Source organism: Scyliorhinus torazame, chromosome 5, assembly GCF_047496885.1.
Source record: "Scyliorhinus torazame isolate Kashiwa2021f chromosome 5, sScyTor2.1, whole genome shotgun sequence".
Lineage (NCBI taxonomy): Eukaryota > Metazoa > Chordata > Chondrichthyes > Carcharhiniformes > Scyliorhinidae > Scyliorhinus > Scyliorhinus torazame.
In genome coordinates, this window is record NC_092711.1 from 304,255,109 (window position 1) to 304,279,818 (window position 24,710).

A 24,710-nucleotide genomic window follows, 5' to 3' on the forward strand; every position below is an offset into this window, starting at 1 on the left:
CCCCCCCTCTCCCCCCCGCAACCCCTCACCTGGTTCCTTCAATATGTTGTCGCCCACACTACACCCCTGTCCCCATCAATGAGTGTCAGCTGGCATGTACCTCGCCACCCGTCCCGACAGGGGTACCGATGGCTATCACAACCCGCGTTAGCGATAGGCTCTGCGGCCCCTGTCCTCTTTCCCTGAGTGGGGACTACTGTGGGACTCTTCACTGGGTTGGCCGTGTGATATCCCACCAGCAGGGAGGCAACTGGTTGAGCAGTGGAGAAGATCAACTTGTGCTTCAAATCGCCTCCATGCTTAGAGGGCAGGTCCTGCCAATGGGGGTGAGCGAGGGAAGTGTGCATCTGCTGGGATCTTAGCTGCAATGTGATGGGGGGCCTAGGTGTAATAGACAAGTTGTGACACAGAGCTAGTCAGGTTTTCTCACCTCGGTGCTTCCTTTGTGCCGAGGAGCCATGCTTCTAAGGAGTGCACTGGGGATTACCAACACCTCGTGAACCAGTGCCTGAGCTTGGACACGCCTATCCCATTGATGAATCTGCTGGGGTCTGAGGGTTTCCAGAGGGACGGCCTGGGTGCATTCCCACCACAGGACCACGTTCTCTGAGCATAGACAGGACACAGTGAGCAGTCACCAGTGTGAATAGCCAGGAGCCGCTAAATTGCACCAGAGGGATGGGTTTAAACCACATACTGCAGCAATGGTGGTCTGAGCCACGCCACCTCGGTCTTGAGGGGGACATCCCGAGTGCATGGACTTGGCAGCCTGCTAAACCCTGGGGTGCGGGCAGCCACTCCCCAGCAAGCCCAACAAGTTTAGAGAGTTTTCTTACCTTCCTTCTCCCCCTCAGCAGCCGTGCCGCCCATGGCCCACTTGTAAACACTTGCACCAATTTGCACCCGCGTGACTCCCGCCTGAGAGGGGTGGAGCATTGTGGAGAGGCGGGGCATTCGGTGTCCAACCCGCTAATCACATTCAAATCCATGCAAATGGTGGTTTTGCATGGACCCGCCGGCGCACAGTGTGAACCTCACTAACGACGCCATCGGAGGACCCGACCATTGCAACGGTATCGGCGCCAGGCACACATTCTGGGGCTGGATTCTCCGAACCCCGACCCCGAAATCGCCATGGTTGGGGTCTGGCCGGTCTGAGGATAGGTGAGGCCTGATAAGGGACAGGAGCCTTTATTGTGGTGGTGGTCCGGGTCTGACGCGCGGCCGATCGGGGGCACTATTTGGCAGGTCCAGCTCTGCAGTCTGAGTCTGCCATGGAGCGCGGCCTCAGACCCGGAAGTGCGTGGGGCCCATATCTGCAGCTATCACTACTAGAACCTGGCCGGGTCCCTGCTCGCCCCCTGCAGGGCTATGAATATGGGGCCTTTTCACACAATGTTTCTTGGCGTGAAACTCCACAGTTTTTACGAGGGCGTGGGGCATAGTCCCAAAAAACAGAGAATCCAGCTCAGGATTTTTGCTTCATCCAGTATTCTCCGCCCAATCACGATTCGCGCTGCCAGCCCGCTATCTAAATAGAAATAGTAGTTGTTGGTTGCCTGTCCTCTTTTTGTTTTTCAAATTGACGATAGTGAACCAGTTGAGGCAATGGGAAAAGGAATTGCTTTTTTTCTCCATATTGATGTGTAAGGCTGTGTCTTTTTCATTCTGATATTCACCAATGTCAGAGGCAGCACAAGATATGGGAGAGCAGAAGACAGCCAGGCAGATAGTAATCAGTCACAAACTTGGGTATAAAATACTAACGCTTCGCACTAAACTCAACATTAAACCTGCGTGGTGTAAATCAGATTTCAGGCCCGATATGCCCCGGAGCAAGATTTCCTCCTGTCAGTTAGACTCGCTCCAGCAACACGCTGAACTAATAATTTCAGACTGCATTGTGATGCCACTTCACACCGACTTTTCAGTGATGGTATAAATGAACGCTGGGATTGCTGCAAGTAGCCGCGATTGTTTTTGTCAGTATATGGAGTGGCAGAGATTTACTGCACAGATGGGAGGCAGTTTGACCAGTTGTGTCCTTGCAGGGTCTTTTGTTCGAGCACTCCCACTGTCCTGTAACTGTCTCCGCTCCAAGTGTTTATCTAGTCTCCCGTTTCAACGATAGGTTAGTTCTTGCCTCAGCAACAATATGGGGTCAAACATTCCTTACTGTTGTGGGAAATTCTGTTTCTTGTTCCCCTTTCCCTTGTTATCCATTTTATGGATTTGAAGTATTGACTTGGTTCTTTGCCAATAATTGACTTTGCGTTTGAGGTCATGTTAAGTATGACCCATTTTTAATAGCCATTGCTCGCTCTGTGTGCATGTTCTTGTCATCTGGCACAGATTGTCTAGTAATCTCATACTTTGTCCTCTAAAATCAAGGATTTCTGCTGTTTAGTTGAATTTGTTTACTGCATTGATAAACAGTGGGCCTTGTTGCAGAGGATGTTTAGTATGTTAGTAGATTGAGGCAACAAACATGAACTGATAAAGAATTTAACCTGTGAGAATGAGAAGGCCTAATGAATCTTTGTAGCAGTTTTAGCTTCAGTACTGGAGATAAATAATGATGGATCATTCTGAATATTTTGTATTTTTCTGGCACATGGGCCACATTTGGAATACAGTGCGGGATTCCGCTGTGACCTGGCCCGCGATCGGGGCCCACCGATTGGCGGGCCAGCCTCTCCGGCTGGGGGCCTCCTTTCTTCCGCGCCGGCCCCTGTAGCCCTGCCCCATGTTGCGTTGGGGCCGGCGGGGAGAAGAGAGCCACTGCATATGCGCGCGTTGGCGCCGGTGCCACTGCGTATGTGTGGACCCCGCAGCGTCCAGTTGACACCGGGATCAGCAGCTGGAGGTGGCATGGGTCGCTCCAGTGCCGTGCTGGCCCCCTGTAGGGGCCAGAATTGCTGATCCTGAGATCATGTTGACGCCGTCGGGAAACGCGACAGCGTTTACAACGGCGTCAACTCTTAGCCTCAGGATCGGAGAATCCCGCCCACTGTGTCCAATTCTGGTCACCGCACTACCAGAAGGACGTGAAGGCTTTGGGGAGAGTACAGGAAGTTGCCTGTTATGGAGGGTATTAGCTATGAGGAGAGATTGAATAAACTGGGATTGTTCTCCCTAGAAAGACGGAGGCTGAGGGGGCGACCTGATAGAAGTTTATTAAATTATGAGGGGTATAGATAGGGTGACCAGTTGGAGGTTTTTCCCAGGGCGGAAATTAAAATTACAAGGGGGCACAAGTTCAAGGTGAGGGTGAGTAAGTTCAGAGGAGATGTGCGGGGCAAGTTTTTTACACAGAGGGTGGTGGTGGCCTGGAATGTACTGCCAAATGAGGTGGCTGAGGTCGATAGGTTAGTGGCCTTTAAGACTTATTTAGATAGACACAGGAACGGACGGGGAATAGCCAAATGCAGGTGGTTGGTCTAGATAGGACACGTGATCGGCGCAGGCTTGGAGGGCCGAAGCGCTTGTTCCTGTGCTGAATTGTTCTTTGTTCTGCTCTAAAGTTGATGCAACCTCACACCATCCCTTTTTTCTTTGTTTCAGCTCCAAGGATCAATAAAGAGAAAGTTGGAAAGCAACGGCTCACCCGCCAATCATGATAAAATCACCGAACTTTCTGATGGCTCGTTCTCCAGCGAGGTGAAAAGGATTTGCCTGGATGATGTCAGTCTTCCGATGAGTCAGGGCGACACCTCCAGTGTCCTTCGCCCAGATGTGCAAACCTCCTCACTGCCAATTGGACATCGCAATCAGGCCCTGCAGACTCCTGCCTCCATGGGGCCATCTTTGGGGTGTGTTGCGCCAGGCGCCAGTGCCGGCCTCATGGGCAGCATCCAAGTGAATGGGAATGACATTAGCTCGCAATATGCTGTGCCATCCAACGCTGCAATGAAACCCACGGTGGGGGATGGACACAATATGTTCTCGTTTGACTCCAAAGGAGTCCACAATATGCAAACAATGGATCAGGACTTGGAGGATCTGTTGGAAGAATTGACAAATATGCCAAACGCTCCCCTGAATGAACTTGACATTTTGACCAACAGGAGTGACCCTCTGAACCTGGGCCTTGTACAAACAAACCAGAGCAGCAGTCGGAAGCCATCTCCTCAAGCAGCTCCACATTTGGAGAGTGCCATACCAAACCGAGAATTTTCTCCCAATTACAATCCGGCACCAGGGGGATCGCCTCAGCCGAGGCCCCCCTCCACAGGCACATCGTATCCATTACCAACTCCTCCCAATCCCATGCCATTGCCCATGTCTTCAGCACCTCAGAACCAAGCTCCGAACCAGGCCCAGTCACCGTTGTTGCCGGGCACCAACGCCAACCGGGGTGGGACCAACTGGCATGAGTTGTCGCATGCACAGCAGTTGAAGAAGATAGCAGCTAGCCAGCATCAGCGTTCTGTCTCTCAGCAGCCCCACTCACAGCAGAGCCAGGCAGCAAACTGGCCGCCAGTTCCTTCCTCGGGACCTTCCCCACCTTACCGACCGGACAAACTTCCCAGTCCCTCCCTGCACCAGCAGCCGTTCAGCCCTCCGAGCGCCATGCTGGCCAACATTCCTCCCTCGAGCAGTGCCATGCAGAGTTACCTCTACAACAAAGCGCCACCCAGCCAGCCTAACCGTATCCCCATGATGGTGCAGCAGCAGCAAACGGGTTTGAGCCAGGCTCCCGTGAATGAGAACCCCATGCCTTCAGAGCAGCTTTCGTTTAGCAACACGAAACCGCTGTCACATTTTGACCCTGATCTATCCGCTCAGAAGATGTCTCAAGTGTCCGGCGCTCAGAGCCAGCCCTCGGTGGTGCATTACTTGCAGCAACCAGCCTCAGCAGTGCAGCCTCCACAGCCTGGGCCCACTCAGCAGCCAAACCCTCTGCAACTGCAATTTCGAAACAAGATACGAATGCACCAAATGAGAGTGCAGGGCAGCCTTCAACCGTCGCCGGTAAGATTATATTAAAAATGAATTGCTACATTTTCATATTTGTACCTCTCTGAACCAAGCAAGGGCAAATAGGCCTCTGGAATTCTTGGCTTATAAGATCCTCCATGCGAATGGCGGCTGCTATAAAATATGACGCAAGAATTACGGGCCTTTGTTTATAGTTAGCCACAACATGAAAATGCAATCCTCATTGAGAATCCTTGCTATTGCGGGATGGCAGAATGTGAAGTTGAGGCCACCATCCAGGCCACCATCCAATCAGCCATGATCTTATAGAATGGCGGAGCAGGCGCGAGGGGCCAACTGGCCTACTCCTAATTCATATGTTTGTACGTGTGAAAATAACATATTTCAAGAATGTAAGTGCTATTAAAACTGTGCTTACTGCAGACTTTAGTTCCCTGAGGTGGCTATTGTTTCTGACGGGAATTTCTGGATTGCCAGCCCTGTGGAGGGAAGAGAACATTCCTCCTGAACCTGTAGCCATCAGGTGTGAATTTTGTCACGAGCCATGTTTTTACCGCTTGCGAGCTGGACTTTGCATCGGGCGGTATAGAAAAAGACCAGTCAGCCAAGCAGTCCTTGCCGGTATTTCTGCTCCGCTCAAGCCTTCTCCTTCTTTCCCCGTTTAAATCTTATCATCACCACCCTCTATACCCTTCTCCCTCTCGTGCTTGTCTAGCTTCCCCTTGGTAAAGATGCATTTAAATGGAGCATTCCGTTTTTCCTGAATGGATTAAAGGTAGGTTTCCTAGCGCTGGTGCATACTTTCTTTTTAGTGAATTCTCTCTGTGCTAACTTTCATCGGCTCAAGCTTGCAATTCCTCCCTCTACCACAAAAGACCACTTGCCTCTATTAAGTTTCCTTTTTCCTGGGAACCAGGCCCATCCAGGGCATCGGTTTGCGCTGTATCACTTTGCTGTTAAAATTTTTTTGTAATGAAATGAAAATCGCTTATTGTCACAAGTAGGCTTCAATGAAGTTACTGTGAAAAGCCCCTAGTCACCACATTCCGGCGCCTGTTCGGGGAGGCTGGTACGGGAATTGAACCGTGCTGCTGGCCTGCCTTGGTCTGCTTTCAAAGCCAGCGATTTAGCCCAGTGTGCTAAACCAGCCAAAGTCCAAAGATGCGCGGGTTAGGTGGCTTGGCCATGCTAAATTGCCCCTTTAGTGTTCAAAAGTTTAGGTGCGGTTACTGGCTCACTGGGCTGGGATGGGGACATGGGCCTGGGTGCTCTAATATCCCGCACAGGATTTACGGGGTGGGAATGCTTGTCTTCCCCATGCTCCTTGAAGATACAAGCTACCCCTCTAGGGACGGGGTATCTCGTTAGTCGCTGTAAATACGGTCAGCCAGTAAGACACCAACCAGAGGAGAACCTAGTCGGGATCTACCAGGTAGTGCACATATCGTTTTTGTAAATGAACTTTGTTTCTTATTTTACTTGGCATGGACTCCCCGTGTCCTTATTTTGGTTTGGTTTATTGTCACGTGTACCGAGGTACAGTGAAAAGTATTTTTCTGCGAGCAGCTCAACAGATCATTAAGTAATGATTATTAAAGATACGGTGCTCTTTCTGAGGGTCGGTGCAGACTCGATGGGCTGAATGGCCTCCTTCTGCACCGTAGGGATTCTATGAATTGGTTCCATTGAAGTTGGAAGTGAGGGGAATATGATAATAGCTTAGAGCAGCTTAAAGTGAAAACACCAAACACTAAGTCTTTTGACTGACTTTTTCTGGCGTCTTCAAACAGTACTTCAGTGTGACGATGATGTTGTTACAAATTCTGTAGCAATAACTGAACCACTGTCCCATTTGGGGATTTCTAACTTGCAAATCTAGGAGTCTTGATGGCAAGACCTCTTTGATTGCCTTTCAGGCAGTTTTGCCTGAAACGTGCCAGACAAAATAGACAGTTTTAATGTGTTTTGAAATTCACAAACACTTGCCCATTGAAGAGCACTGTGGCATTCTTAGGGTTTCTGCATAGCGGACTGACTTAGAACTGACAACACTGATCACAGCAATATTTACGGTCAAAATGGGAGACCGAGAGTGGTGGTGGAAGGCTGTTTGTGTGACTGGAGGCTGGTGTCCAGTGGCGTACCACAGGGATCAGTGCTGGGTCCTTTATTGTTTGTGATTATACAGAAATGATATAGAAGAAACAGGTTAATAGGGTAGTTAAGGTGGCATATGGGACACTTTTGATTTTATCAGTCGTGGCATGGATTGTAAGAGCAGCGAGGTTACGCCGGAGCTGTATGGGAGTTTGGTTAGGCCAGAGCTAGTGTACAGTGTTCAGCTCTAGTCACCTCACTATAGGAAGTAAGTGATTACACGAGAGAGAGTGCAGAGGGGATTCACCAGGATGTGGCCTGGGATGGAGCATTTTCGCTGTGAAGAGAGGCTGGATAAGCTCAGGCTGTTTTCTTTGGAGCAGAGAAGGCTGAGAGGGGACCTGACTGAGGTGTCGAGGATTATGTGGGGCATGGAAAGGGTGGATTGAAAGCAGCCTTGGTTGAAAGGCCAACAACAAGGAGGAGTAATTTTAAATTGAAAGGCAGGGAGGGGGCTTAGAGGGGATTTGAGAAGAAATGTTTTCACCCAGAGGGTGGTGAGAGTGAGGAGTCTGCTTGGGAGGGGGCGGGCGGGGGACGGGCAGGGGGGGGGGGGGGGGTTGTAGTTGATGCAGGAAACCTCACAATCTTTAAAACGTACTTGGATGAACACTTGGAATGCCACAACATTCAAGGCTCTGGACCATGTGCTGGGGAGTGCGTTCAGGGTAGATTAGAGGAGGTTTTTTTTTATTGGCGCAAAGGGCTTCTCCTCTACTCTATCGTTCAATGGTGAGTGTCTGCTCTCCTCAAGCATCTGTGGCTCTGAGGCAGCACTATCATATCTCAGAGGTTTGGGGAGTTTGGGACTCACTCCAGGGTTTTGCACAAATAATCGAGGCTGACATTCCAGTGCTGCACTGTCAGAGGGTAAGTCCTGAGGGGCTGCAGCACTGTCAGAGGGTCAGTCCTGAGGGGCTGCAGCACTGTCAGAGGGTCAGTCCTGAGGGGCTGCAGCACTGTCAGAGGGTCAGTCCTGAGGGGCTGCAGCACTGTCAGAGGGTCAGTCCTGAGGGAGTGCTGCACTGTCAGAGGGTCAGTCCTGAGGGAGTGCTGCACTGTCAGAGGGTCAGTACTGAGGGAGTGCTGCACTGTCAGAGGGTCAGTACTGAGGGAGTGCTGCACTGTCAGAGGGTCAGTCCTGAGGGGCTGCAGCACTGTCAGAGGGTCAGTCCTGAGGGAGTGCTGCACTGTCAGAGGGTCAGTACTGAGGGAGTGCTGCACTGTCAGAGGGTCAGTACTGAGGGAGTGCTGCACGGTCAGAGGGTCAGTACTGAGGGAGTGCTGCACTATCAGAGGGTCAGTACTGAGGGAGTGCTGCACTGTCAGAGGGTCAGTACTGAGGGAGTGCTGCACTGTCAGAGGGTCAGTACTGAGGGAGTGCTGCACTGACAGAGGGTCAGTACTGAGGGAGTGCTGCACTGTCAGAGGGTCAGTACTGAGGGAGTGCCGCACTGTCAGACAGTCAGTGCTGAGAGAGTGCTGCACTGTCAGAGGGTCAGTACTGAGGGAGTGCCGCACTGTCAGAGGGTCAGTACTGAGGGAGTGCTACACTGTCAGAGGGTCAGTGCTGAGGGATGCTGCACTGTCAGAGGGTCAGTGCTGAGGGAGTGCTGCACTGTCAGAGGGTCAGTACTGAGGTGCTGCACTGTGAGAGGGTCAGTACTGAGGGAGTGCTGCACTGTCAGAGGGTCAGTATTGAGGGAGTGCTGTACTGTCAGAGGGTCAGTACTGAGGGAGTGCTGCACTGTCAGAGGGTCAGTACTGAGGGAGTGCCGCACTGTCAGAGGGTCAGTACTGAGGGAGTGCCTCACTGTCAGAGGGTCAGTACTGAAGAAGTGCCGCACTGTCAGAGGGTCAGTATTGAGGGAGTGCTGCACTGTCAGAGGGTCAGTCCTGAGGGAGTGCCGCACTGTCAGAGGGTCAGTACTGAGGGATGCTGCACTGTCAGAGGGTCAGTAATGAGGGAGTGCTGCACTGTCAGAGGGTCAGTACTGAGGGAGTGCCGCACTGTCAGAGGGTCAGTACTAAGGGAGTGCAGCACTGTCAGAGGGTCAGCACTGAGGGAGTGCTGCACTGTCAGAGGGTCAGTACTGAGGGAGTGCTGCACTGTCAGAGGGTCAGTACTGAGGGAGTGCTGCACTGTCAGAGGGTCAGTACTGAGGGAATGCTGCACTGTCCGAGGGTCAGTACTGAGGGAGTGCTGCACTGTCAGAGGATCAGAACTGGGGGAGTGCTGCACTGTCAGAGCATCAGTACTGAGGGAGTGCCGCACTGTCAGAGGGTCAGTACTGAGGGAGTGCTGCACTGTCAGAGGGTCAGTACTGAGGGAGTGCCGCACTTTCAGAGGGTCAGTACTGAGGGAGTGCTGCACTGTCAGAGGGTCAGTACTGAGGGAGTGCTGCACTGTCAGAGGGTCAGTACTGAGGGAGTGCTGCACTGTCAGAGGATCAGAACTGGGGGAGTGCTGCACTGTCAGAGGGTCAGTACTGAGGGAGTGCCGCACTGTCAGAGGGTCAGTACTGAGGGAGTGCTGCACTGTCAGAGAATCATAACTGAGGGTGTGCTGCACTGTCACAGGGTCAGTACTGATGGAGTGCTGCACTGTCAGGTCAGTACTGAGGGAGTGTAGCACTGTCAGAGGGTCAGTACTGAGGGAGTGCTGCACTGTCAGAGGGTCAGTACTGAGGGAGTGCTGCACGGTCAGAGGGTCAGTACTGAGGGAGTGCTGCACTGTCAGAGGGTCAGTACTGAGGGAGTGCTGCACTGTCAGAGCGTCACTATTGAGGGGGTGCCGCACGGTCAGAGGGTCAGTACTGAGGGAGTGCTGCATGGTCAGAGGGTCAGTACTGAGGGAGTGCTGCACTGTCAGAGGGTCAGTACTGAGGGGGTGCCGCACGGTCAGAGGGTCACTACTGAGGGGGTGCTGCACTGTCAGAGGGTCAGTACTGAGGGGGTGCCGCACGGTCAGAGGGTCACTACTGAGGGGGTGCTGCACTGTCAGAGGGTCAGTACTGAGGGGGTGCCGCACGGTCAGAGGGTCACTACTGAGGGGGTGCTGCACTGCCGGAGGTGCAGCCTTTGAGATTGGACTTTAAAATCAAGATCACCTTTCCTCTTTTGGCTGGATGTAAAATGTCCCACACACTTTTCTGAAGAACAGAGTAATTTCCTCCAGCACCTTGGCCAATATTATATGCCTCAAACAATTTCACCAGGGATTAATAACTGTTAAAATATGCGGCGGAATTTTCCAGCCTCCCAGTCACGTGTTTCTAGCCGGCAGGAAGCGGCGTGTTGTTCACTGGCGGGGGGGATTCGTTGCACCCCCGCTGTCAATGGAAATTTCCATTGAAGCCACTGCACGCTGTGGGGAAAGCCATGGCTGGGGGTGCACTGCTGGTGTGAACCGATCGCCAATGAAAGGACACAGAATCCCAGCCATGAAGACGGGTACCTAGGCCAGACTAGCATTTCCTCAAACAGTGATGATTAAGAGGTGAAGATAAGGCAGATAGGGAGAAACGTATTCCTCTGCTGAGGAAACCAAGAAAGAGGGTATAAAGTTCGGCTGATCAGAGGACGTTCTTCACAGGACGGCGCAGTGGTCAGCACTGCTGCCTCACGGTGCCAAGGACCTGGGTTCGAACCTGGCCCCGGGTCACTGTCCGTGTGGTGTTTGTACATTCTCCCCGTGTCTGCGTGGGGCTCACCCCCACAACCCAAAGATGTGCAGGGTAGGTGGATTGGCCACGCTAAATTGCCCCTTAATTGGAAAAGTTAAAAAAAAGGACATACTTCTTTGCAAAAGGCGATTGAACAGTCTCCCCTTGTAAAGCTGTTGAGAAGGTCAATTAAAATTGATGGTTATATGTTAAGTAAGGGTTGCAGAACCAAGGCTGGTAGACAAGTTTAGGTACAAATTAGACGCGATCTATGTAGATGGCAGAACAGGCTTAATAGGATTGAATGGCCTCTTCCTGTGTTCCAATCAGTTTCTGGAATTTTGCTGTGTGCAAATTGACCACCGTATTTCCTGCATTGCAACCGTGACAACCCTTCAGAAGCATTTAATTGGCTGAAGTCCTGTCTTAGTGAAAGGCACAGAATAAATGCAAATGTTTGTTTACTTTTCTCTATGATTTGTCATGGCAAGAAAGCTGCTTTCATAAATCTCCAATATTACCAAAAAAAAGGAATAAGTTGTCAACTCTATGCACTGTTTTCCAACGAATGTTGCTGCATGTTCGCTGTCTCAAAATGAATTCATGACCCTCATGCCACTGATTGAGTGTGGGCCCGAACAGAGGAAGAGGCAGAGTAAACTCGCACACATGGAATGCTGATCCAGAACTGGTGGGGCCATACATGAGGATGAAAAATGGCTGCTGAGCGCTGTTCCCCCCCCCCCCCCCAACTCCCAACTCCCCGCCCCGGTCTTGTCTTCGATGCTTGAGCGGCAAGCATTCTTTTTCGGAGAATGACTCGAGCAGACCAGCAGAGAGGTCAAAGTTCCCAGCAAGGCAGAGATATGTGGGCGAAGGTATGTGGAAGGTAGCCAGCTGGAGAGGGAACAAAAAAAAAAGGGGCCATGAAATCTGATCTGTGTAACAGGCAGTGGAAACACAGCTCGCAGCTGTTGTATGGGTCCTGAAACTTTTTTGTTTGTGTGTGTGTTAGTTCTTGTTAGTTCTGTGAATGGAAAGATGAGCATTTTAACTTTAAGACAAATATGCTTGTCGAAATGTTCCCCCCCATCACGTGCAATCAGAGGAGTCCCAACAGTGTTTGGCCTCTGGATTTCAACCTACACACTTTTAAAAATGCAAGTGGACCATTTCAATGAGGTAACTAAGCATTTTTCTTTCAGCCACAGAGACCTCTGATGTCTGGCAGTGCAGAGCGAGTGAGCTTATGTTCAAAATATTCTTGCTTCCTTTTAGGCTTTTAAGGAATGTCTAACTGTGTTGAGGATGTTCCAATTAAAATGGAATTCTGCCCCCCCCCAAGCCCCACACACCCATCCTCCTTTTATAATTGACTCTTGAACTCTGGAACAAATCTCCACAAATGTGCCGGAGAGAGAGAGAGAGAGAGGGAGAGAAAACCAGGCAAACAGCGGGAGGGAAGGTGAGAGAGAGAGAGAGAGAGAAAGGGAGAGAAAACCAGGCAAACAGCGGGAGGGAAGGTGAGAGAGAGAGAGAGAGAGAAAGGGAGAGAAAACCAGGCAAACAGCGGGAGGGAAGGTGAGAGAGAGAGAGAGAGAGAGAAAGGGAGAGAAAACCAGGCAAACAGCGGGAGGGAAGGTGAGAGAGAGAGAGAGACATGGAAAGAAAAACAGACAGGGAGAGACAGACAAAGCTTGGAGAGAGAGTGCATTGGGGAGGAAGAGAGAGAGAGAGAGGATAAAGGCGGGGGCGGGGGGCTGGAGCTGGATTTGATTTCAAAGGCTTGTGACAGCGAGAATGCCAGACTGTGAGCTTTTGAGGGTGTATGCAGCTTCTGATCTACAGCACTAGCCCCTGCAGCTAATTGAGTGCCTTTTGAATAGGCGAATAAAGGAGATGAATCCGTGCTGTCTCACAGCAATGAGCTAGAGATTTGGCTTCTTGTTTTCTCACTGGTGTTAGCAGTGACTCGCTTAGTGGTCATTTTGTTGTTTTTCATGTGCAGCAAAGCAACCCCAAGGCACTGCACATTATATCCTATTTGGCACTGCACATTATATCCTATTTATCGATATCAATAGTTCTGCTGCTCAGCAGAATTGGAAAACTTTGCTGAGCACTTTTGACCCGGGTCGATGTAAAGCTGCTCCTTATTTCCTCAAGGGTAATTTAAGGCATTCACAACAAAGATGTACCACCCCACTTAAAACATAATGTCCTGCCCCCTCAACTGATAAACCCGCCACAAAAGACAGCTTCCAAATAGCAATAAGACTAGAGAATGCCACGCATTCTGTCAATGGCTTATTCGTAACTGCTGGTGCCATGGGAAACTTTGTACCAAAAATTAAATCTACTCTTGAGCAGTCTGGGTAAGCAATGTTTGGAGCAGTACTATCAACCAGTTTGAGTTTTGATACCGGGACCTGCAGTAAGGTTCAATGGCTTTCGGCGGAACTATCATGTGGGGTACCCAGTGTTGGAAAACAGCATATTTGAGAGCTGCCAGCCCTATTACGTTGCACTGCCTCCTGCTGACTAAGCCACAGAACAATTGTGAGGCTAGAAAGCGGCAAAGAAATCTCCAATTCATTCATCCACATCTCTTTTCTCACTTGTTCCCACTCTCTTCTCTCCCATTCTCTCTCTTTCCCTTTTCTCAGTTTCCTTTCTGTATCGTGCTCTTGCACTGCATCTCTTGATAGTTTGTGAGAAGTAACACCAGTGGCCTGATGACTGACAGAGCAGAACATTCATCAATGGGAGGAGAGAACGTTGATGGGGGAATCCTTTCAAATTGTTATAAACCACAAGAGCCTTACTGGGTGGGATAGCAGGGGGTGGTGGTGTGTGTGTGTGTGTGTGTGTGTGGGGGGGGGGGGGGCAATGAACTTCCCCATAGACCGTGCGGATGTGAGCTCCCCCCCGCCCCGTTAAGGGGGCAGGGAAACCGCAAAACAATGTCTTGTTGGATAGTATATATAGCCAGCCAGTTAGACACAGGCAAGGCAGCCCCAGTAGGGATTTAGCAAGTGATCTATATACTAGTGATTGTAGATAAATAAGTTTCTGTGAAGTAAGTACACGGTGTGGACCCCTTCGTGGCCTTGTAAAACAAATATAAACTTACTTTTCAGTGTTCTGCAAGAAGTCACATTTTCCCCACCTCCCCAACCCCACCAAAGTAAGTCCCAGTTTGGCTCTTGCTCTTGGTCTTTACATCATGCAGTTTTGAGAAGAGTACTGCACATTGCTAGTGAGCCCGTTGTACATACATCACCCTGGGAAACCTGAAATAACATAGTGGTGGGAAGGGCGGCGCAGTGGTTAGCACTGCTGCCTCAGGGGGCCGAGGTCCCACTGTCGATCCCGACCCCGGGTCACTGTCCCTATGGAGTTTGCACCTTCTCCCCTTGTCTGCGTGGGTCTGACCCCCACAACCCAAAGATGTGCAGGGTAGGTGGACTGACCACGCTAAATTGCCCCTTAATTGGGGAACAAATATTTTTAAAAACTTAGCGGTGTGGCAGAGGTGGTGGAAGAACGCCCTGTGTAATGTCAGTATCACATGCTTGCGTGGATCAAACATGTTTATTTTTATTTGGCGAAAGCAATAGTCGAATGTATTTCAGTGTACAACTCAACAGGGCCACAAAACATGAGTTGTGTTGTCAGCCACTGGGAACACAATCCCGTGCTAGTAGCTGTGGTTTGATCTTGGTAGAACAATATTCCAGCAAGACAGCATTCTTCCACTAGTGACGTGACTGATTAACCTGCAACAAGTTAAAGCCACATCAAAGCGAAATGAGATACAAGCTGGCAAACTCTCAAGAAATATGCAGATCAAAAGTTTTTTTCCATTTAGGCTCAGCTATTTTTTTTAAACAACTGAAAATCCTTTCGTTGGATTGCTTATTTAATGAAGGAAATGGGTTGTATATGAAAAACGTCTCTCAAAAAAAGGGCTGGGGCAACCTGTAGGTACATTTGAAATAAACAGATTCGTTTTTGTAACATAGCCTCAAAGTCGGCAGCACTTGGAGTGAAAGTAAGTTTCTTTTTTGGGGGAAGAAAAATACAAAGTTCAGTTCGGATTTCCCAGGGCGAACCCTTCAGCTGCCATGAAAACAGAAGATGATGGGAAAGCACACCAGGTCTTGTAGAGAGAGAAAAGCCAAGAGTTAAGGTTTCGGGTCCGACTGTCTTCGGCTGACTCAGACTCAGAACCGGAGTTGGGCTTTTTTTGTCGTTGAGAAATTCTGTGTAGGCGGGTGGGGAAATGGTAGATTTTTGTAAACAGAAATTTGCTCATGAAACCTCAGTTAGTGTACAGAAAAACAATTTCATAAGGCTGTACCGGGACCTTTGTACCCAGAATGCTGAGAATGAGTCAGAGTTTAAACATCAATCAGTCCAGCCATTGATGGCCCGACTTCACCTCGGTGGAACATGTGGTACGATCTAATTTTTCTTCGTATCTTTTTCTTTTCTTTTTTTAAAATAAATTTAGAGTACCCAATTCATTTTTTTCCAATTAAGGGGCAATTTAGCATGGCTAATCCACCTACCCTGCACATCTTTGGGTTGTGGGAACGAAACCCACGGGGAGAATGTGCAAACTCCACACGGGACAGTGACCCAGAGCCGGGATTGAACCTGGGATCTCGGCGCCGTGAGAAAGCAATGCTAACCACTGCGCCACCGTGCTGCCCCCTAATTTTCATTAGTAAATGGTCAGTGCTGTACTCCTTTTTTAAAAATAAAATTAGAGCACCCAATTATTTTTTTTTTCCAATTAAGGGGCAGTTTAGCATGGCCAATCCACCTAACCTGCACATCGTCTGGATTTTGGGGGTGAAACCCACGCAGACAATATGTAAACTCCATACAGACAGTGACCCAGGGCCGGGGTTCGAACCCGGGTCCTTAGCGCCGTAGTCCCAGTGCTAGCCACTGTGCCGCCGTGCTGTCCTGGTGCTGTACTTCTTAATCGGGTTACTAGAAATCAGTGAAATAAGTCTCCAATTTTAGCAGGCGAAGCAGTAGAATTGTTATGATAATCAGCCCTTGTCGAACCCGGGGGTTTCAGAATGACTTCCTCCACCGTTGCCCTGACAATGTGAAGTTTGTTTCTTCCTGTCGAGTCAATGAACGCTATACACTGTCTGATACTTGCACTTCCTCAAAATGCATTGTGCTGTTTTCATTCTTATTTAGTTTGCTTTGGCACAAGAGCTTCATTGATTTGCTTAAACAGCAAACATATTCTGCCGTGCTCATCTCAATATTTATTCGGTATTGAAATTTGAGTTCTTGGTGATTCTGCACAAATAATGCTGCACTGAGGAATTGGCTAGAATCGTGGGCATGTGAGTGAGGCTAAAACTCACAATATTGTTCTGTGAGTTTAGAATTTCGCCACAAATCCCTCAGGACCGTCATTAATAGAAGATTTCTTTACAGGGGCGGAATCTGGACTAAACCTGTGATTGTAGTTAAGTGCTTCAGTCTCCTGATTGATATGAAAACTGGCGGGACAGTGCCAATAAACTATAATTTTAGTCAATTTCTAATTCCATTAAACGATCTGCGTTTGCCTCTTCTTTCAGCAGACTAGGAAGTGATTTTGACGCAATCCACGTCTGAGCTGGGTCCCTTTGCAGAACCATTACACCTAAACCACATCAGAACTGTCTTTCTTTTTGAAATACAGAATTTTAATTCACTGAGAGAGTGAATCTATTGTGTTAACAGAGCATTTCTGATCCATGCTTGGGGCACATTTATCAATTTCTGGGATCACCGGGGGCATTGGAGGGTGCCCGGAGGCAGTAGGTTTGCTGCAACAGGTAAAGGCTAATGGGGGCTCAGAAGGCACAGAGGTGGCAGTGGATTTGGCTACTGTGCTGGAACATAGAGGGGATAGAGTGTGCATTGTGTGGCAAGGGTCTTTTTCAACCACAGCAAGAAATTGCAGATTTTCCTTTCTGCTTTAAAGAAAAAAAAATCCCCTTTTTTACAATGAGAGAGCTTTACTGTAAAATGTTACAACCACAGTTGTGGCTAAAAGTATGAAACAAAATAACTTCTGCAGCGCTCTAAGGTACAAAATCAACATCCTGGGGGTTACCATTGATCAGAACCGGAACTGGACTAGCCACATTACCACTGTGGCTACCAGAGCAGGTTAAAGGCTAGGAGAGTCCTACGGCGAGTAACTTAAACTTACCTCCTGACCCCCCAAAGCCTGTCCACCATCTACAAGGCACAAGTCAGGTGTGTAGTGGAATACTCTCCACTTGCCTGGATGAGCGCAGCTCCAACAACATTCAAGAAGCTCGACACCATCCAGGACAAAGCAGCCCGCTTGATTTCTCCCCCTCCCACAAACATTCAACCCCTCCATCACCGACAAACAGTGGCAACCGTGTGTACCATCTACAAGATGCACTGCAGTAACTCACCAAGGTTCCTTCGACAGCACCTTCCAAACCCACAGCCACTACCATCTAGAAGGACAAGAGCAGCAGATACCTGGGAACCCCACCACCTGGAGGTTCCCCTCCAAGTCATTCACCAGCCACCACCCTGCTGACCTGGAAATATATCGCCGCTCCTTCACTGTCGCTGGGACAACATCCTGGAACCCCCTCCCTAACAGCACAGTGGGTGTACCTACACCCGAAGGACTGCAGTGGTTCAATAAGGCAACTCACCACCACCTTCTGAAGGGCAGCCAGGGATGGGCAATGAATGCTGGCCTGACCAGCGACGCGCACGTCCCATAAAATCGTTTTAAAGAAACAGCGCTGGACTGGGAGGCTAAACTTCGAGCTCTCTGCTTGGGTTTCTTTTATCGTGTACCAGTATGTCCCCAGCATTTCCACTGATTTGTGAGTGAGATATGGAGGAGCAGCAGTAACTAGTGTCCATGTCAACACAGTAATCCCGTGATACCATATCACAGAATCTTTACAGTGCAGAAGTAGGCCATTCGGCCCATCGGATCTGCAATGGCTCACTGACAGAGCATTCTATATCGTCTTACTCTTGTCCTATCCCTGCAACCTATTTCCTTTCACATAGGAGTCCAGTTCCCTTTTGAACACCTTGATTGAACCTGCCTCTCTTTCGCCCCCCCCCCCCCAATCCCCCTCACAGAAAGTTTGTTCCAGACTCCAACCACTTGGTGAAAAACACTTCCTCAAAATCCCATTCTACTCCTTTTGCCAATTATTTTGGCTCTGTGCCCTCATGTTCTTGAAGTTCTCTGGAGTGGGCACGGTTCCTCATTATTTACCCTGTCCATACCCCTCCTGCCAGGTCATTTTAAGTATTGATTCTCATTGGGTTATTTGAGCAATGGAGAAGTGCCAAATCCAGGACTGTGCTAATGTATGTTTTTTTTTTTAATTCACCCAGTCACTATTTCTGACCAATTGTGCAAGCCTGCCAAATAAGTTGGATTGGTGGGTCATTCATTTTGTTTTTAAATAATGTCCATCCCAACTCAAACAGCCATACATTGGAATGGATTTCCATCCTATCCCACTGACAAGAATCGGCCTCCTGTTGTCCACATAGAACATAGAACATTACAGCGCAGTACAGGCCCTTCAGCCCTCGATGTTGCACCGACCTGTGAAACCACTCTAAAGCCCACCTACACTATCTGATCAGGTTGTGACTTTAACTCTTGTTTTCCCGCCTGCCTCCCATATCCCTCAACAGCAGATCAATGTTTTTTAAAATAAATTTAGAGTACCCAATTATAATTTTTTTCTTTCCCATTAAGGGGCAATGTAGCGTGGCCAATCCACCTGACCTGCACATCCTTTGGGTTGTGGGGGTGAAACCCACGCAGACACTGGGAGAATGTGCAAACTCCACACGGACAGTGACCCGGGGCCGGGATTCGAACCCGGATCCTCAGCGCCACAGTCCCAGTGCTAACCACTGCGCCACATGTCGCCCCTCATTGCCCAAATGTTGACCGTGCTGTGACCACCCATTCCCGTACCTCAGAACCTGCTCCCTGGATTTCAGAAATAGCCACACTGGCTCTCCACAACTGGCCAAAAACAGACGGTGCTGGGGTGGGAGGGTAGAGGGAACTGGCTGGTGTGGTGGCTGCACTTTAACCACCCCCTTAGACAATGCCATTTGAGTCTGGGCATTGAGTCAAGTACCCTGCAAACTGCAGAGAGTATTTCCAAGTCGCGCTCCGCACTCCCCTCTCATTCCTCAGTGTTTCTGCTGAAGGATCTTGCTCCCTCGCCACTAGGATCTAGCCCAGCCTGAAGCAGTCGTGATGGCCTCTGCAGCTGTGGAACATTTTGCAAATAGAAGCCTCTTTGTGTTTCTGCCTGCGGAGGAATTCTCCTCTTTTCCTCATTGGCACAGGTTCAGATCACAGCTCTTGGGAATGCAGCTGCTGAACTCTCTGGGCTAAAGGGGTGGGGGGAAATGTCCTGAGCAAAGGTGCAAAATGTTTGGTCCCGGAATGGAGAAATAACAAGAATAAAGCCAGGTTTTAAATGTGTCTAATTGATTCTGACCAGTCCCATAACGCAGTATGGTTTGGATTCCTTGGCGTTTCGCTAATTATATACGCTGTGAGTCCGCAGGAATAGGAAGGGTGCGGTAACAATGTTGGGGCTGTACTACAGACCTCCCAACAGCGAGCGTGAGATAGAGGTACAAATATGTAAACAGGTTATGGAAAGATGTAGGAGCAACAAGGTGGTAGTGATAGGAGATTTTAATTTTCCCAACATTGACTGGGATACACTTAGTGTCAGAGGTCTAGATGGAGCAGAATTTGTAAGGAGCATCCAGGAGGGTTTTCTAGAGCAGTATGTAAATAGTCCAACTCGGGAAGTAAGAGATGAAATAGCTGGGGCCTTAACAGATATCTTTGCAGCATCCTTGAACACGGGTGAGGTATTGGAGGACTGGAGAATTGCTAATGTTGTCCCCTTGTTTAAGAAGGGTAGCAGGGATAATCCAGATAATTATAGACCGGTGAGCCTGACATCAGTGGTAGGGAAGCTGCTGGAGAAGATACTGAGGGATAGGATCTATTCCCATTTGGAAGAAAATGGGCTTATCAGTGATAGGCAACATGGTTTTGTGCAGGGAAGGTCATGTCTTACCAACTTAATAGAATTCTTTGAGGAAGTGACAAAGTTGATTGATGAGGGAAAGGCTGTAGATGTCATATACATGGACTTCAGTAAGGCATTTGATAAGATTCCCCATGGTAGACTGATGGAGAAAGTGAAGTCTCATGGGGTCCAGGGTGTACTAACTAGATGGATAAAGAACTGGCTGGGCAACAGGAGACAGAGAGTAGTAGTGGAAGGGAGTTTCTCAAAATGGAGAACTGTGACCAGTGGTGTTCCACAGGGATCCGTGCTGGGACCACTGTTGTTTGTGATATACATAAATGATCTGGAGGAAGGTACAGGTGATCTGATTAGCAAGTTTGCAGATGACACTAAGATTGGTGGAGTAGCAGATAGTGAAGGGGACTGTCAGAGAATACAGCAGAATATAGATAGATTGGAGAGTTGGGCCGAGAAATGGCAGATGGAGTTCAATCCGGGCAAATGCGAGGTGATGCATTTTGGAAGATCCAATTCAAGAACGAACTATACGGTAAATGAAAAAGCCCTGGGGAAAATTGATGTACAGAGAGATCTGGGTGTTCAGGTCCATTGTACCCTGAAGGTGGCTGCGCAGGTCGATAGAATGGTCAAGAAGGCATACGACTTGCTTTCCTTCATTGGACGGGGTATTGAGTACAAAAGTCGGCAGGTCATGTTACAGTTGTATAGGACTTTGATTCGGCCACATTTGGAATACTGCGTGCAGTTCTGGTCGCCACATTACCAAAAGGATGTGGATGCTTTGGAGAAGGTGCAGAGGAGGTTCACCAGGATGTTGCCTGGTATGGAGGACGCTAGCTATGAAGAGAGGTTGAGTAGATTAGGATTATTTTCATTAGAAAGACGGAGGTTGAGGGGGGACCTCATTGAGGTCTACAAAATCATGAGAGGTATAGACGGTGGATAGCAAGAAGCTTTTTCCCAGAGTGGGGGACTCAATTACTAGGGGTCACGGGTTCAAGGTGAGACGGAAAAGTTTAAGGAGATATGCGTGGAAAGTTCTTTACGCAGAGGGTGGTGGGTGCCTGGAACGCATTGCCGGCGGAGGTGGTAGAGGCGGGCACGATAGCGTCATTTGAGATGCATCTAGACAGATACATGAATGGACAGGGAACAGAGGGATACAGATCCTTAGAAAATAGGCGACAGTTTTAGATTGAGGATCTGGATCGGCGCAGGCTTGGCGGGCCGAAGGGCCTGTTCCTGTGCTGTAATTTTTCTTTGTTCTTTGAATCTGGATCAATATGTATTTTAGCATCACAGTGTTTCAGTCAGGGACTGTATGTCCCACACAAAGCTGCTGCGAACCAGGATCATTACTACCAAGAGACAGCCAGTGAGTTGAGCTATTGGAGAGGCCTTCTCCTCCGACTCTGAGGGTATGTTCCAGGAAATATATACACTCCATAGTGATGGTCCAGTCTTGAAATAGCTGTAATGAAAAAAAGAGCAGTTTTGCAGCACTGCGCTACACTAAGAACTCACTCCCTGAAAGGGTCGAGCCCGGCTTCAAAACAAGCAGCGGAGGAAAGGACTCCATCCAAATGGATTTCGTTTTATTGTGCAGTTGGGTATTAAAGAATTTTAAATGCATTTCTTGGCCTATTTTCTGTTCTCTACGAGATAACGTACAAGTTGATATTGGGGGAGGGAGGAGTTTGTGTGTGTGTGTGTGTGTGTGTGTGTGTGTGTGTGTGTGTGGAGGGGTTTGTGTGGGGGGGGGGGGGGTTGGGGAGCCTGTGTGTGTTGGGGGGTGGGGAGTTTGTGTGTGTGTGAGGGGAGTGGGAAATTTTGTGTGTGTAGGGGGAGGGGGAGGTTTTGTGTGTGGGGGAGGGTGTTTTTGTGTGGGGGGGGAGTTATGTGTGTGGGGCGGGGGAGTTTTGTGTGTAGGGGAGGGGTGGCTTTTGTATGGGGGAGATGGGGGGAGTTTTGGGTGTTGGGGGGAATTTGGGTGGTGTGTACGGGGGTGAGTTTGTGTGTGTGAGAGAGGAGTGGGGAGTTTTGTGTGTGTGGGGGAGGTTTTTTTTGTATGTGTGGGGGAGGGGGAGTTTTGCGTGTAGGGGAGGGGGGAGTTTTGTGTGTGTGGGGGCATGGGAGAGTTTTGTGCGTGGGGGAGGGACGAGTTTTGTGTGTGTGGGGGAGGGTCGAGTTTTGTGTATGTGGGACGGAGGGAGTTTTGTGTGTGTGGGGGAGGGTCGAGTTTTGTGTATGTGGGACGGAGGGAGTTTTGTGTGTGTGGGGGCATGGGAGAGTTTTGTGTGTGGGGGAGGGTCGGGTTTTGTGTATGTGGGGGAGTTTTGTGTGTGTGTGGGGTGAGGGTCTTTTTTGTATGTGTGTGGGGGAGGGGGAGTTTTGCGTGTAGGGGAGGGGGAGTTTTGCGTGTAGGGGAGGGGGTAGTTTTTGTGTGTGGGGGCATTGGCGAGTTTTGTGTGTGGGGGAGGGGCGAGTTTTGTGTATGGGGGGGTTTTGTGTGTGGGGGGTGGGGAGCATATGTGTGTTGGGAGGGGAATTTTGTGTGTTGGGGAGGGGGAGTTTTGTGTGTAGGGGAGGGGGTAGTTTTGTGTGTGGGGGGAGGGGGAGTTTTGTGTGTGTGTGAGGGAGGGGGTAATTTTGTGTGAGGGGAGGGGCAGTTTTGTGCATGTGGGGGAGGGGGAGTTTTGTGTGTGGGGGAGTTTTGTGTGTGTAGTGGAGGGGGGAATTTTGTGTGTGTGGGGGAGGGGGGAGTTTTGTGTGTGTAGGGGAGGGGGAGTTTTGTGTGTGTGGGGGTGGGGCAGTTTTGTGTGGGTGGGGAGGGGGGAGTTTTGTGTGTGGGGGGAGGGGGGAGTTTTGTGTGTGGGGGGACGGGCAGTTTTGTTTGTGGGGGGGACGGGCAGTTTTGTGTGTGTTGGGGAGGGGGGAGTTTTGTGTGTGTGGGGGAGGGGCAGTTTTTTGTGTGTGGGGGAGGGGCAGTTTTGTGCGTGTGGGGGAGGGACAGTTTTGTGCGTGCGGGGGGAGGGGGGAGTTTTGTTTTTGGGGAGGGGCAGTTTTGTGTGGGTGGGGAGGTGGGTATTTTGTGTGTGTGGGGATGGGGGGAGTTTTGTGTGTGTGGGGACGGGCAGTTTTGTTTGTGGGGGGGACGGGCAGTTTTGTGTGTGTTGGGGAGAGGGGAGTTTTATGTGTGTTGGGGAGGGGGGGTTTGTGTGTGGGGGGAGGGGGTAGTTTTGTGTGTGTGTGGGGGTTTCTGTGTGTGTGGGAGGGGGGAGTTTTATGTGTGTTGGGGAGGGGGAGTTGTGTGTGTGTGGGGGAGGGGCAGTTTGTGTTTTTGGGAGGGGCAGTTTTGTGCGTGTAGGGGAGGGGGAAGTTTTGTGCGTGTGGGGGAGGTGGGAGTTTTGTGTGGGGGGGAGGGGGAGTCTTGTGTGTGTGTGTGTGGGGGAGGGGGGAGTTTTGTGTGTGTGTAGGGAGGAGCTTTGTGTGTGGGGAGGGGGGAATTGTGTTTGGGGGAGGGAGGGGGCATTGTGTGTGGGGGGGGGAGGGGGGAGTTTTGTGTGTGTGTGGGGTTGGAGGGAGGGGAAATTTGCGTATGTGTGTGCTTTGGGGGTGGGAGGTGGTGCCTGATCTATTATCTAATTTTAAATCAAAATGCCACGCAACAATTATGCCCTATTAACAGCATATTTTAATACTTTGTCTTGTAATAGCTAACTGGTTTGACAGATTCCAGAGGGAGCAATTTCTAACCTCCCCATAAATGTGTCAACCTTGGTTCCTGCGTTGTGTTGTCTATGCTAATGCACGTACAAATGTTGTGCTGCATTTTGCATGTGTATGTGTTCTGAGGGTACAAAATGCCTCAATTTTCCTCTGCGCCCTCCCTCCCCAGGTTCCGCTGAGTCCAGCACTGTGCTGAGGATGTTGATGAGAACCTTGTTTCCAAGACTCCGTTTGTGTTAGTTTTCAGCTGGTTGTTGGTCAGTATTGTGGCCGTGTTCTTCCTTTTGAATCTTGTTTCTCTGTTTGGAGGCCAGGTACACCTGCCACACACACACCCACTCACCCACAGGGATGCAGTTCACATCCAGAATCCAGGCCATCCAGGTCATCTACTGCTGAGACCCTCATGGGCAGCATGGTAGCACAGTGGTTAGCACTGTGCTTCACAGCTCCAGGGTCCCAGGTTCAATTCCGGACTTGGGTGACTGACTGACTGTTCTCCCCGTGTCTGCGTGGGTTTCCTCCGGGTGCTCCGGTTTCCTCCCGCAGTCCAAAGATGTGCAGGTTAGGTGGATTAGCCATGCTAAATTGACCTTAGTGTCCAAAAAAGGTTAGGTGGTATTACGGGGATAGGGTGGAGGTGTGGGCTTAAGTAGGGTGCTCTTTCCAAGGGCAGATGCAGACTCGATGGGCTGAATGGCCTCCTTCTGCACTGTAAGTTCAATGATTCACATCCTGCACCCTCTGTTAACTTGCAGTTATTGAGAACTCTGCTGCCAGTGCCCTCTCTGCTCCCTCGCACCAAGCCCCACCCACCCATCACCCCTGTGCTCACTGACTCACATTGGATTCCCAGATCACCAGTTTAACATTCTCGCTCCTGTGCTCAAATCCCTCTGTGGCCTTGCTTTTTCCTCCCCTCTGTAACCTCCTCCAGTCCTCCGATCCAATGAGAACTCTGCGCTCCTCCAATTCAGGTTTCTTGAACATCACCAGTTACCCTCGCGCCACTATTGGCGCCTGTACCTACAGCCACCTCAGCTGTAAGATTTCCTTCCCTAAACCCCTCTACTCCTACTCT

At 49.9% G+C, this 24,710-nt stretch overlaps 1 protein-coding gene across 2 annotated transcripts in view; it reads left to right on the forward strand.

Annotated features, from left to right (window-relative positions):
* The window catches only part of LOC140421277 (mastermind-like protein 2), a 164,980-nt gene that overhangs the window by 67,395 nt on the left and 72,875 nt on the right, over positions 1-24,710 (forward strand). For both annotated transcript variants that reach the window (XM_072505864.1, XM_072505865.1), the window contains exon 2: positions 3,565-4,974. In XM_072505864.1, coding sequence (XP_072361965.1) covers positions 3,565-4,974 — 1,410 coding nt within the window. The remainder of the gene's footprint in view (positions 1-3,564; positions 4,975-24,710) is intronic.